Source organism: Anser cygnoides, chromosome 2, assembly GCF_040182565.1.
Source record: "Anser cygnoides isolate HZ-2024a breed goose chromosome 2, Taihu_goose_T2T_genome, whole genome shotgun sequence".
Lineage (NCBI taxonomy): Eukaryota > Metazoa > Chordata > Aves > Anseriformes > Anatidae > Anser > Anser cygnoides.
Window position 1 is genome coordinate 34,397,413 of NC_089874.1, and position 14,857 is coordinate 34,412,269.

General features: G+C 36.8%; 1 protein-coding gene across 2 annotated transcripts in view; it reads left to right on the forward strand.

The window, feature by feature from the left end:
• Window positions 1-14,656, forward strand: part of KLHL7 (kelch like family member 7) — a 23,538-nt gene extending 8,882 nt beyond the window's left edge. For both annotated transcript variants that reach the window (XM_066991823.1, XM_066991824.1), the window contains 6 exons: window positions 2,040-2,214; window positions 3,611-3,753; window positions 8,287-8,527; window positions 11,127-11,328; window positions 11,615-11,712; window positions 13,401-14,656. In XM_066991823.1, coding sequence (XP_066847924.1) covers window positions 2,040-2,214; window positions 3,611-3,753; window positions 8,287-8,527; window positions 11,127-11,328; window positions 11,615-11,712; window positions 13,401-13,684 — 1,143 coding nt within the window. In that variant the 3' untranslated portion in view covers window positions 13,685-14,656. The remainder of the gene's footprint in view (window positions 1-2,039; window positions 2,215-3,610; window positions 3,754-8,286; window positions 8,528-11,126; window positions 11,329-11,614; window positions 11,713-13,400) is intronic.
• Window positions 14,657-14,857: the final 201 nt, after the last annotated feature.

Below are 14,857 nucleotides of genomic sequence, written 5' to 3' on the forward strand. Positions count from 1 at the left end.
TTATGGAATAAATACACACAAAAAAAAATAAGCCTGGGTGGCTGGAAAGGGCTTAAAATTGATTCATTTAAAAGCTGTAAACTGTGGTAGAAAGTACATTCACAGCAGTCCCATTTGGAAAACTTGATTCAGTATACCACAGCCCTGAATGCTTATTTGCCAGAATGTTCTTTTTACTGCAAGAAAATAGATTATAGGCGTGTCTGCACTGCAGCCCAAAGAAGTGATTGCAAGATGGTTGTAGCTGCTGGATTCTTCTTGAAGGTTCTCACTCACATCTGTTGAAACCATACTGAAGTTTTGCCTTTCTAGCTGGTTCTGGCGTTTGAACTAGATAATTCAAGTTCATTTAGCTATGTCATCACGAGTCTATGTGCCTCTTTGAAGTGCAACAGAGGGATCTCGTAATCAAGATGGTATGTGTGTGCACTTAAATAGAAACGGGTGTTCTGCTGACTCTGAAGTTTAGTCTTCACATAATTAATGCATTTTCTTCAGTGTATCTGTTACATGAAAATAAGAATTATTGTGGGTAGAGGAATAATATCAGGTGACAAGAATATGACAGCTGACTAGTTTATAAGTATAAATATGATTTAGGTCACAGTTCAAAATTCTTACCATGGACTGGGAAGAGTTCAGGCCACAGGGTAACAGTCTCAAAGCTAGAAGTGTTATATTTTATTAGCTTGTAGTGGAAATTACACTTTAGAATTTACACTTTTGAAGTTTTGCTGATAAAGATGGCATGCTTCAACGTGGCATCAGTGATAGAAATTTCAGGTAGGCAGCATGGCATGATTAAAATTCCTCTTGTTAAGTGGCAGCGTACAGTATGAAATTGCAAAGTTAGTAAGTGATACCAAAGAAATCTTATTTCTTAGGAGTACCAAGAGAAAGTTGACATAGTCCAGTCTTTGTATTGGTGTAAAGCATATTTACATTTAGCAGAAACAGGAAGGGTAGCTTTGATTACTAAGTGGCCTACTTTTCCTGTACATTAGTGGTGTTTCTGTTGTTGATAGGGACAGGAACGCTGTATGCCAACATTCTGCTGAATTTCCTTAGCTGATGGAACTTGAGCCTTAAATCCTTTTTTCTTTCTCTACTTTCCCTTGCTCTGTGGTCATTTTGCAGGATTACAGCAGAGGAGGTTTAGCAATCCTTCTGAATAACTCATAATATGGAGAGACATTTAATGGCAGAACTAAATCACTCACAAGTGATCTCTGTGATCAGTTTCAGCTACAACGAGTAGGTATTGAATGTGTTAATCACTTGTAATGAAACGAGTGCTGACTCTGAAATGGCAGTGTAGTAGATAAGCTTGCTATGTCTGAGAGCAGCACTGAAATATCTTAGTAGATAGGAATGGAAAGGAAGTCCACTATTACCTTCCTGACTCAGAGGACAGTCATAAATAAAACAGGTTTCTTGGTTACCTTGCTTGTTCTGTCCTTCCTGCCCTGCCAACAAAACCCATTATCTTTTCCTGTAAAGAGGAGATAGAGAGGAGAGTCTCAGAACAGTAAACTTATGGCAGTCTGCAGTTAAAAAAGCGTATATATATTTTTAAATGGTCCCCCAAGACACAATAGCAATGCATTTGGAACTTCCCAGCACTGATTCGATAACAGAAGCAGTTTGTCAGTTCATGACACTATATAAAGCACAAACTATTTCAGCCCTTCTGGTGAAGTATTATCTGTGTTGTGACATTGAATGCGAAGCATACTAGTTTTAATTCTGCCCAGATAAATATGAATTGCAGATTCATGCTTCCCACTTGAAAAAAAGGTTAAATGGCAGTAGAAGTTTTTATTTAAAAAAAAAAAAAGTTTTGTACATGGATTTTACTTCATACATGAGTGTTGTCTTGCCTTTTTGGAAGATGGAGGTGTATACACTTGTGAAATCTCCACGTACTGTTAAGTAAGTTAACTCTCAACACGTAGAAGAATCTGTTCAGAGCACTGAGATTTAGCTTTTGTCTGAGTTTATGGTGATGTACATTATTCTTTTCTTTCCTTTTGTTTAAGGTTTATGATGCAGCAGTCAGATGGCTGAAGTACGATGAGCCAAATCGCCAGCCATACATGGTTGACATTCTTGCTAAAGTCCGATTTCCTCTTATATCAAAGAACTTCTTAAGTAAAACAGTTCAGGCTGAACCACTTATTCAGGATAACCCAGAATGCCTTAAAATGGTGATCAGTAAGTTGACTTCTAGTTGAAATCTTTGATGTTCTGTGTAACTTAAAAATTATGTGGAATGTGGATTTTTGAAAATTGGTTTAAAATGCTCTGACAACATTTTCACATTAAATACATCTGACTGTGTTCCCTTGAGGATGTTGCACTTATTTGAAGTTGGATTAGCAGATTGTCATGTAAATAGTACACATTCTTGTGAAACGAGAAAAGAAGTGAAAGTCATCACCAAATGATATTAACTTTGTGATGTGTAATGTAATGAAGTTTCCATCAATGGGTTGTCAGGGTAATTGGAAGCATTAGCGTGCCTTTGGGACACGATAGGAACTTCAGTGTCTAATATTCATATGTGAATTATTAAAATTTCAAGAAATTAATTTTTAATATTACAAAGCTTCCCTATGCAAATAAGAATGTTAAGCCTCTGTTGCGCTATTTACACCTCTAACATACTCTGGAAGCTGAGCCTAACAGATAGTTACATTCCCAAGGTACAGATGAGATGAGGGAACAAGCTTTTAGTTTTTTTAGACACCAAATCTGAAGTTTTATCACGTGAAAAAGAAAAGCCAAGATGTTGATAAATATTCCAGAAGAATTTTTGTATTCCAGTAGCAGTTACTTAGTCAGCTTCCTTTTAGTGTAAATCTAAAACTGGCATACAACTGTTTTCCTTCAGTCAACAAGCAAGATTCAAATTAGCCTATACGTTGGTAAGTATTTGCTGACCATCAGTATTTCAGTCATACTTCTTGCATGACGTGGAATTAGGTGGATTGTTGAAGGAATACGGATTTTTGTTTTAATGGTTTGTAATGTCACTAATATTTTTGTATTCTTTGGAATGTTTTTGTAAGAAAATCCTTATTTTCTTATAGCAATTGTAACTAATACTTTGCGTTGTCAAGTAGTGAACAAAAGTGAGGGTTTTTCATAGATGCATTCCTTATTGATCAGAAACCATGGGGTCAGGAGCAGAGCGTGGTGACTCCTTGTTGCCTCGAAGTCCCTTCTTTAACATTGGTGCTGTTCTCCTTGGGCTCCCGGTTCTGCCAGTATTAGTCGTCTTTGGTTGTACTTCTTTTTGCCAGTTTCAACATGGCAAACTTAGATGCCTGGTAGTATTGGCGAAAATACAGCCGATAGATAAATTGGTATGTAACATGCATCCGTATCCATACCCTGTTGTCACATGGAGCAGGCAGATTGAAATGGGATGTAAATCTGGATGTATTCTCCTATGTGCTATTGCATACTGGTACATTTAAAAAACAAAACTAAGCTGTACAGATGTACTGTGGAAACTTGATTTCCCCCTTTTTTTTCCCCTCCCTGGCCCTGGAACATCCCTTTCTGAGCCACACTGGATCTACAGCGGTTGTTGTGTTCCTTCCAGGTGGGATGCGATACCATCTACTTTCCCCAGAAGACAGAGAAGAGTTAGTGGAAGGTACACGGCCAAGAAGAAAAAAACATGATTATCGCATTGCTTTGTTTGGAGGCTCACAGCCCCAGTCCTGCAGATATTTTAATCCAAAGGTAATCGTTACCTCAGAATGCATTAAGATTCACTGTTTGTAGTCCTCTGTGGTTTATATTTGCTGATGGTATTAACTAAGGCATAATGATCTACAAAATGGTATGGAGAAGAACGTACTCCCTGCCTCTTGGGTATACAGTTGGAAGGGTGTAGCTAATTAGGCATTTTCAAATCTGTGTACCTAGATGTAGTACTTTGTTTTGAGTAGAATGATTATGTGCTTGTTTGTTGGCAGTATTAGTACAGAGTTCTGACATACATTTGAGTCGAGAATTGATTGGTGTGTGCATCCCACAGCTGGAAGTAAATAAAAGGTCACAGAAACATCAGGCAGTCAGTTAGGAATATGTAGAAATCCGTATGCATGTGCATGCACGTATGTGTCCAGAGACTAACTCAAAGCAGTTTCTTCTTAGTGTAAGATAAAACATTGGCTTTTATGATAGTATAGAACCTGTTTTAGAATAGAAGGGGTTTTGATTCATTTAGTATAAATGTGTAACCATTTCTAAAGTCCAGTGGTTCACAATTCCACAAGTTAAGAGTATGTTAGAGGAATTGGCAGCCAGTTACCCTAGAAGTGGGGGGAAAAGTGAATTTCTACAACAAAAACCTTAGAGATGGCCAATTTAGAGCAATAAAACTTTGCCTGATATTTTCTTACATGTTTCCTGAATGAAGTCAAGCCACAGAAATGTTTATTACAGCTCTGCAGACTAGATGGGTTTGAAACATTGGCTGTTTGCAGAAGGATTACCCGTACACTGTTTTACCAGCCAAGCACATGCAGTAATACAGAAATAAGTTTCTACCAAAGCATCAATGCTCTCTAATAAATTAAGTTACACACCTGTAATATTTTGTTGCAGAGATTCCAGTTGTTTCACCTCAGCATATTAAATGCTTATTACAATTTCAAACAGTTGTGTTATCTGTCTAAACTACATAATGAATGTGAGTCCCGTCAGATCTAATTCAGAATGAACGAGCCCTTGGGGTGTGTTTTGAACTTATCCAACATGAATTTGCATTCCCTTAGGTAAAATAAAATTGAAGCCACCTCTTACGAGCATTGATCAAGTTTGGAAAAAAAAAAAAAAAACAACAAAAAAAAAAAAAACAAACAAAAAAAACAGATTTGCTGACTTAAAGTGAGACATTTAATTTGTATTTTTATTGAGAATTCCAAATTCTTGAATTATGTTCATCTTTCTTCACGCATATGCTTAAGTAAGATATATAGTGGGGTGGGAGGAACAGAGCAGGTAATTTTTTTATTTTTTCTTTTTGGAAGAAATCTTGCAGAATTACTTCTTGCTGGAGCTGTGTGGTCTTGCATGTGGCTTAACTGTGGGGCTGGGTGTGGGCAGAAGGGTAGGGGCAGGGAAGGAGAAAGAAGAAAGTAATTGGAGAACTTGATTCTAATAAGCATTGTCTCCCTTCAATGTTCTTTTTTCTAGTGCTTATATGCTTCCTCAAGTGTTCTTAGCTAGCCTGTCATGTCTTCTTCAATAGCTTTACTTAATTTATTTTTAGCTTTTAAGTTACTTAAAGGCCCTTTTCTGGATATTTTCCTAGAGTGTTTCTTTGATCTTTACCTATGACAGTAGCTTCTTAAATGCCACAAACCAAGGATCCAGAACCCCTGTGGGATTATCGTCACGTGCATGTGAAATAGGTGTGGGATGTAAGGCTCCAATGCTGCAAATACTACATCACATGTTTAACCTGCTTTAATTAGTCATATCAAAAGATAATGGGAGTGTCAGAGTGCCAAAAATCAAGGTTATATATGTACTTCTGCAAGGTTTTAGGACCTTGGGAAGGAATTTAAATTCCGTTTTTTGTTGTCTTCAGGGTTGATTGAATAGTGACCTAAGCCTCTACTTTTGATTTTAATTAAATTCAATAATTTAATTAAATCCTTATGCATCAGCTAAAGAAATAGTTCAAAACAAACTTAGGTTATGTTTCTTCTGAAAATATTATATTGGTTATGAGTGACATAACTTTCACTAATACTGCAAAAATTATTTCGCTATTGAATAGGCCGTGTTTGTTGAAGCTGTAAACAGAATTACTTTGACTATCTTTGTCTTTGATGTGCTGTGTTTAATACTTCAGTTGTTGCATGTCCTTCAAGAGATCAAAATGATGGAACAGATGCAGACTGGGGCATAAAACTCTTGTGGAGCAATCTGGCACTATTTTGAGTAGAGATGTTTGGTTTCAGAATTATGCTGAAAATCTTAGGTGTTCTATTTGTGGTGGTGGGAAACATTTTCTTGTTGAATTTTCCACAGAGCATTTTAAAAAAAGCCTTTTTCCCAAGTTGGAAATAAAGTTTTTTTTTTATGATTTCTTGATTAAAATTTATACATGACTTCATGGGACTTTGAGGTAGGAATATACTTACTCCTTTGAAATTATTCTGTTAGCCCTAGTGACCAGAATTAGCTGGAAGTTTTAGCTTTTAACAATAAAAATATCTGCCAGTGGCTATTAAAAATTAACAGATGCCTGGCGTTGATATTTCTTGACAATTAAGAGAACCAGCATACCTCTTACAAGGAGATAAGGAGCTGTAGATGATACACTGTTAATGGCAAGGTTGTCCATATTAGACATGCCTGCTGTTCTTCCTTGGAAGAGGAAGTAGCAACTGAAATGGAGGAAGAAGTTTTAAACAAAAGGATGTGCTCTTTCACGTGGCCCATAATAATTACATCTGGAATTGTCACTGTAGGGTCTTGTAGCTGCCAAGAATTCAGATGGTTTTAGTAAGTTAAATTTCTTTTTTAATTAAAAAAAAAAAAAAAAGCCTTTCAAAAACAATTAAATACAAAGGTACAGCTTCTGCCTCTGGTGTCCTGCATCACCAGCTGTTGAAAACCAAGGTCAGCAGGCGAAGTGTCAGCACATATTCATCTTGTTTTTTCTTTCCTTCTAACCCCACTACCCCACGCCCTGCAAAAAAAAAAAAAAGAGGCTTGCACAGATCTTGGCTGTTGTTCAAAGCAACTGTTTGTAAACGCCTAAGCCCTACTGAGATGAATACTGTGGGGTTCAGGGCAACACGCTGAAGAGCACTGAAAGAAAAGAACCTAAATTGCCTCCTGCTGGAAGAGGAGGGTTCTGCTGAGTGTGCTGAGGTTATGGGAGAGCCTATGGCTTTTCATTTGGTAAAGCTGTGATTGAAAGGGTGGCTATGAACTGAAGCCACAAAAGTGGGTCAGATTTCAGCCCTTAAAACAGTAAGGGAAAACGGATTTCTGTAAAAGTGCCAGAAATTTGAGCCAGAAAATATGATGATCTTGCACAAAGCACTAAGACGTTTTTCTTAAGATTTATGCAGCTATTTATTTTGCCATGCTGTAGTATGGCTTTCCTTTCTAGGATGCCTCAGGACGTGTTTCTCACCATAAAGGGCCACATGCACCTGCCAGCTCTTCTTGATTTGGGGGATGCTACAGGAAAAGATTGTAAGATGTTTTGGACTATAACATGCTCTGCCTCTTTCTTTGAACCCCCATGTAGGAGTCGCTGTTCCTCCTCATTGACCAAGGTGTTTGAAGTATGTCCTTGCTAAGAAAATGTAATAATGTAATGTCTTGTGTGAACCATTACGATGAAGGTCATTCAGCAGGTTTAGCTAGACCATCCTGAGGTGACAGAGATAAGTTAAGGTCCCAAGCTTTCCTGTTCAGCATAAGACACAAGCTGTGCTTACGATGGCATGGAATATGTGAGATGCAATTATTCAAGAAGTGTTTCTTGTTCTGTATGCTATCCTGGTCTGCCATCAGTTGCTGAGTTTGGTGTTCTTAAGGCTTTGGGTAGCCTTAATGCCTATATTTGATACTTGCTGGTTTTGCCAATCCATGCAAAATCAGTTTCCAGGCAACATGACTGTCAGTATTTGTGATAAAGCATTACCCTATTTCTCATGCTATCAACTGTGGATAGCTATAGATCATTTGTGTTCTGTAAATTCTGTAAATAAGCTTCTAGTTGTTACAGTAATAAAGTATGTATCACAGAGCTTTTTAACTGAGTTGCTTGTCAATTTGGATATTATCTTTTCCCTTTTTCCATCGCCTTTGTTTGGTTTTACTTTCTGTACTTATTTTCTTTAGATGTAAGATGTCTTTTTCCATTCCTATAAAAGAAAATGCAATTCTGCTTTATTGACTACATGCATTGCATCTGACTTGATAACAGCAGGAGGTCAATTCTGTTGGGGGAAAAAAAATCTGTTTTTCAGGGAAGCTGTACGGGGTGTACAGAGGGAATGGGGAAATAGAAATTGATAATGTCGTGGTTCGTTGCAGCTAACTATGTCTGTGTCTAAGCGAATTTTTCAAGAGTACGCCTGAGGAGTATTCTTCAATAAACAGTATTCATGTTTGTTTTGAAAAGGAAATTTAAAACTGACCATATCTAAATCTCTATGAAAAGCTCTGTTTGAAAAACACTCGCTGTGCAGGTAAGTGTTACAATCTATTAGACATTACCTGTTCTTTGTAATGCAGGATTACAGCTGGACAGACATCCGATGTCCTTTTGAAAAGCGCAGGGATGCAGCTTGTGTCTTCTGGGACAACGTAGTTTATATTTTGGGTGGTTCCCAGCTCTTCCCTATAAAGCGAATGGACTGCTACAATGTGGTGAAGGATAGCTGGTATTCCAAGCTAGGACCTCCAACACCTCGAGATAGCCTTGCAGCCTGTGCTGCTGAGGGCAAAATTTATACATCTGGTGGTTCAGAAGTGGGTAAGACACTAAAAATCTTTAAAACAAACCAAAAAAAAAAAAGCACAAACAAAGATACCTGGAGATTTTTCTGGTTTTTGCATGATTCTGTTGGAAAGAAACTGCACGTTGCCGTGTTAGCCTAATGAGTTAATTTTCCCATATTGAGAATTTTCTCCTCCCCACAACTCAACAAGCTATTTCTGGTGTGTTTTTAAAATGGTTTCACTTATTGAAATATTATTCACATTAACTAGGGTGTACGGCACGCTGTACTTTGCAGAGTTAACTAGGGACAAGCAAACATGATTTGCCATCCCACTCTGCTATTAGTTTACCTCTATAAATCGACAGAACTGGTTTAAAATTTTCTCTGGCATATGGCCGGAATACCTGCATTTTGGCAATGGCATTCATTGTACAAGTTGGGCCTAATGATTTTTTTTTTTCAAAGAAAAAAGTGTGAAATAAAGATTTTGAGTAACTGGTTTTGGTGGTGAAGTTATACCTGATTTTTTTTTTTAGTCTGATTTTTCTGTGAAATGACAGAAGTTATCTTCTGTTAATTTGTTATTGTTGGCTTGCCTCTGTACATGATTAAATACTACTTTATTTAGATGTAGTTAAACTTGTCCTTGTAGTTAAACTAAGACCACTGGGGTTTTTTCCCCCCTTCCCACAAAAAAACAAACAAAAAAACCACTAGTGGGTGACACACAAACTCTAGCATAATAGCAGCTGTTAATAATTTTTGTCTAGATTAACCTGATGCATGTGCAGGAAACCAAAAGTAGAAATGTAGGTATGCTATTATCCATAAAAAGTTTTTTTAAAAAGTTCTGCCAAAAAAAACACTGTACCTAGGGAGAAATTTTTAGTAGATCCTATTGAGTTCTGTCTTGCTGCAGAGGAAAGAGAGCAGGAAAAAAATAGTTGTAATCAGTGCCAAACATTATCAAAATTTTACAGTTTCCCATTAATCGACTTAGTAATGTTATCTGACTTCTAAAATATCGGCTGCTACAACAGACCTCTTACAATAAGACAGTTTGTAGCTGCCACCTAGTGTGATAAATGTGACATAACACTTCCCATTATTTGAAACTGGTTTAACCAAGGCTTGGAACACTATAAAACCTCTTAAATCTTCCATGAGAGAGACAAAAAAGTCACATATAAAAATAAATAAACTCGCCTACTTTGCAGGTGTATTTTTGCTTTGGAATCCAGTGAACACTGCTTGTTTAGAAAAGCCTGTCTATCCTGATCAGAGTGTTTTCTAAATTGGAGCAAACAATTATGCGAAACTATTAATTGGGGAAAAAATGCTGTAGTGTGTTGTAGAGAAATCTAAAAATTGCATGCTGCTTGCATTGACTGGAGAGCTTGGAAAACAAAGTACTGTGCCAGTCCGCTAAGGCAACAGGGTTTGCTTCACCTTTTAGAACTGACGGAATCCTGGTTTACTTGCAATACCCAGCAGAGTTTGAGCACTAAACCTACTGAATTCCTCCATTCAGGTGCAGAACAAACATTTAACATTATCCTGACAACATACTGAAAACAGCAGCTCTTCACTTTTTAGCAATGACATTAAAGACAGTTATTCTCTACTTCCTGTGCATAAGAATTTGTACAGCTTCAAAGCAATAAGGATGTATATTTACTTCAAGAAATTAAGTCTCATTCTGCAGTTCTTAATGATATTGAAAATTATGTGGTAGGAGTAAACAAATACACAGTTTATAGAAGTCTACTCCTGTATTTTGGGTCTGGAAACGTAACGCTGTTCCACATATCTTGATGGTCCTCAGTGAGTGCTGCTAGTGTATGCACTTGGCTCCTTTCAGAGCAAGCTGTATCCAGCCGCCTCTGCTTTTGTTATGGCTAGTCATCCAAGCACAAGTATTTAAGCTCCCATTTATCTACATTTAAAAATAAAATGCTTTTGATTTCATTAATAGTTTTATTGGCCCTTGAGGGAGGAAGACAGACCTTGTGCTTGCAGAAAATATTAAGTATCTGCCAGGCCCAAGGAAGAAAGTAAAATGGTGAGGGCTAGCTATTTTGTGGTTGCTAATAATTAAGAATTATGCTTTAACATAATCTAGCTGTCTAATTCAAAAGCAGCAAATATTCTGGGAATTGTACAAATCACTTTGCTTAGAGAGAGACTCGCATGAATCTGTACGAACTTTACAAAGCTGGTTTCATCTTCACATCTGAAAGTTCCACGTCTCCAAGTAGTGAGAGTAGCATGGATTGATGGCGATTTGATCAGTACCTGATGGCAATTTGTTCAGAATCTGATCAAAATATACATCTCTGTTCAGTCCGGCTCCCCCTCCAAAAAAAACCTGCATAACTTATACTCATTTTCAAATGCAAACAGCAATTTTATAAACTTAAGTATTTTGGAACAAAAGAGTCAAGAAAACAATTACAAGTATGTGCTTTTTGAATAGTCGCAAATTTTGAGTTGGTTGGCCCTATTTTTAGTGGTGGAAAAGCACCTTTCCCCTTACAACTAACAAAGCAAATTTGATAATTACTGTTACTCTCCTCCTGAATAACGACCACCAAAATTAACGCCACTTTGGTGGGTTTCTTGTTTTTTAAGGAAATTCTGCACTGTATTTGTTCGAATGCTACGATACGAGAACAGAGAGCTGGCACACAAAGCCCAGCATGCTGACTCAGCGCTGCAGCCATGGAATGGTGGAGGCGAATGGCCTCATTTACGTGTGTGGAGGAAGCTTGGGAAACAATGTTTCTGGAAGAGTACTCAATTCCTGTGAAGTTTATGATCCAGCCACGGAAACGTAAGTGTTCTATCAACTCTGAATATTTTTGGTCACTTTGTGCTTTGCTCAACCAAGGAATGCCTGAAATACAGATGAATATGAAGAATTGTGTGCATTAAAGTATTTTCCTGAGTTAAGCAGTAATGTATCATTTACTTGTAGTTTTACTTAAAAGGATAATTTTCTTCAGCTTCCCTTCATATTCCGTTTTCCCAGCTCCAGGATTTATTTATGTATTTTATATTTATTTTCTAGGAACTAAATAGTCAGTTTTCCTGTGGTTTTGTGTTGTTGTTTTCTCCAGGTGGACTGAGCTGTGTCCAATGATTGAAGCCAGGAAGAATCATGGACTGGTGTTTGTAAAGGACAAAATATTTGCTGTGGGTGGACAAAATGGCTCAGGTACTCCAGCACTTGTAATTCTCTGGATGGTCTCACCAGGTTTCATGGGGGGCCTTTTTTGCTTTTGCAAAGAATTCATTCTACTTTAGTCAGCTGAAAAACTTTGAGCAGTACCATAAAACATGTTCTGCTGCTGACACATCGTTGTTGCCTTCTTCTTTCTCTTCCATGCTTCACTATATCTCATTTCCCAAAGTGAAATTTTACTAATGATAATACAGTCAAATTCAGAAATGCACCCATAGTTTAGCCTAGTTCTGCAGTAGTTTAATATGGCTAAGCTTAAGAAAATAAAATTTTTTCTTTTTTTTTTTAATCCTTTATTGTGTATTTTGAGAAACTTTGTTATTCCTCTAAGAGACAGGTAAAAGTGTAGACATTGTTTTGGGACCTTCAGTCTAAGTGAGCTATTTTCAAGTGGTGAAAAAGTAAGAATTTTCTTGACTGCCCTAGTTAATGAAATATGACTTACTGTCATAAGCAGGTCACTTTATGATCTGTCTCCTGATCTGTAAAAGCAGAGTGATAGCTAATTTCCCAGGACAGTTTAATTTTAATTTTAATTACATAGGGTTTCTGAAGTGCTTTTGAAAATGAAAACTACTCTGCTAGGAGATTTATTAATTATTATTTATGGTAACTAGAATATCTAATTTCACATTAATGCTCTTTTAGAATATAGCTTTTACTTTAATTAGCTACTGAAACTATTCCAACATGATTGACTCTTAATTCAAAAGTAGCAGTAGATAAAATCTTTGTACTTTATCTAACAGTTATGGTTAGAACTGCCACTTTGCAAAAATTTTAGTGTGTTTGCTTAAATGTGTAGTACCGAGGCAATAAGTAAAGTATTTTGCTGTTTATGTTCTGCAACCATACTGATAAATTGTTCTTAATATAATGGTGAAGAATTACGGGATGAAATATTTACACCTCCTGAGATTAGACCTGAGAGATTAATTTTTACAATAATTCAAGAGTGGAAGTGAAAACTTTTCTGTGCCTTCTAGTCATTATTGTTAAATAGGAATAACAAGATGTTTGTAGATAATGTGAAGCATGATAACTGCCTGTTTCCTAAAGAAACAAATCTTACATAGATCTTATATTTTTGATCTTATAGAGATCTTATATTTGATCTTATAGATCAAATCTTATATTTCCTTAATAACTTGAAACTATTGGCCCTTCTAAAGGTACTTAGGCCATTATGATATTAAAATCCTTGAAATTTATTGGAGAGACATCCTCCTTCAGTATATGACCTATTTAAGTAAAAGTATGCTGATGACTCCTCTAGGATGAAACGGTCGCACTAGGGGCAAGCTTGAGGTAGTTTCCTAACTTTTGGTTACTAGCCACAAATCCATAATATACTGGGCAATGTTCTGTTCATGAAGCAACACATTAGAATCTTTAGTAAATGAAATGTTAATCTTTATAATGTGAAACTTGTAACAATACCTCTCATTTTCAGTCTCCTTTCTACTCTTCTTCCTGTATTTAAAAAAAGGGGAGGGCAGGTAGTTTGGAAACCTGTGGCCCTTCTTTTCAATGATTTTTTGTTTGATCTGTGTTTCAATGTAAACCTTGCAAATAACTAAATTTTATGAAGCATTTGTATGCTCAAGTTCAGCCTCGACAGGATATTGTAATAAGCAGTTATCTGTTTCATTGCTTTGTAGGTGGCCTTGATAATGTAGAATATTACGATATCAAGATGAATGAATGGAAGATGGTGTCTCCAATGCCATGGAAAGGTGTTACAGTGAAGTGTGCTGCTGTGGGATCTATAGTCTATGTCCTGGCTGGTTTTCAGGGTGTTGGTCGCTTAGGGCACATTCTTGAATATAATACTGAAACAGACAAATGGATAGCCAACTCCAAAGTCCGTGCTTTCCCAGTGACAAGTTGTTTAATCTGTGTTGTAGACACTTGTGGTGCAAATGAAGAAACATTAGAGACCTGAAGACGTGTAGGAGATCCTGAGAAATTCTTCAAGGACTTGGGGAAAGATGGCCATTGGTACTTTGCTTCCATGTTTTACTGAATCTTGTTATACTGAATAATAGGAAAAACTGAAATGCAGTCTTTCAATTTGTATATACAGCTTATTGTATAACATGGATTTTTGTGATGCCCATTTTATTGTCTGTTTTGAGATGGGGATGTGTTTTAAGAATCCACTTACCTACCTGAACACATATGCCATCTTCCTGTAAAAGGACTCTGTGTGGCCTTGTCAAAAAATAGACCCAAATCAGTTATTTAGAAGAACTCAAGGTGTTTGATGAACATAACATTGCTGGTTAAATGACACTTACCAAGCATAGTTACAGAGATTCTTCCTTTGATAAAGGTGAGTAAAGATAGCTTGGGTCATGAGAAACGTGAGCAAACTTTTCTCATTCATACATATCTGCAAAAATCTTACCAGGATGCAATGACTATTTTGCTCAGGAAAGACCAAGGACAGCAGTACTTAGATTCCTATACTGAATGGGGATAGATTATAGAGCTCTCCGGATTACAATAGGTGTTTTATTCTGGTGATTATCTTCCATCATGTGCATGACTGTGTACTGATTTTAAAGTCAGACAGGCCATATATAGAGAGATAGATTTGAGAAATACTTTGCTTAATGTCATCTTTGGCATTTTGGGAAGCTCTCACAAAAGACTTTCCTATTTTATAAATGGGGGGGAGGGGAAGGTCCACAATAATTGTGCACTATAGGAGCAAGTTGGAAATTCAAGATAATCAAACTCAGTACATCTTCCTAGGCAACCAGACTGTACATACTGTGGATGCCAAACCATTATCAAAGAAGTGAATAGGAATGGGAAAGCAAAGTCAATACAAAAAAAAAGTATTGATTTTTATTGAAAATGACTGTTTTTAAAATGGCACGAACCAAGTCATTAAAGTTATTTTGCAGAAGTCTTCTGAAGTTGCACATGATTATTAATCTCTGGTTTTGTAAATGTTTCCAGCCACCATGATACTAAATGTGATCACAATTTTTCTTCCAGCATAAAGCTCAACTTTTCAGGCTATCAGTGTCAATATTGTGTACATTATTCTGAAAAACTGCACAAACTTACACGCAAGTCTGTCCTACTGCCATGCTAGCTCATGAAT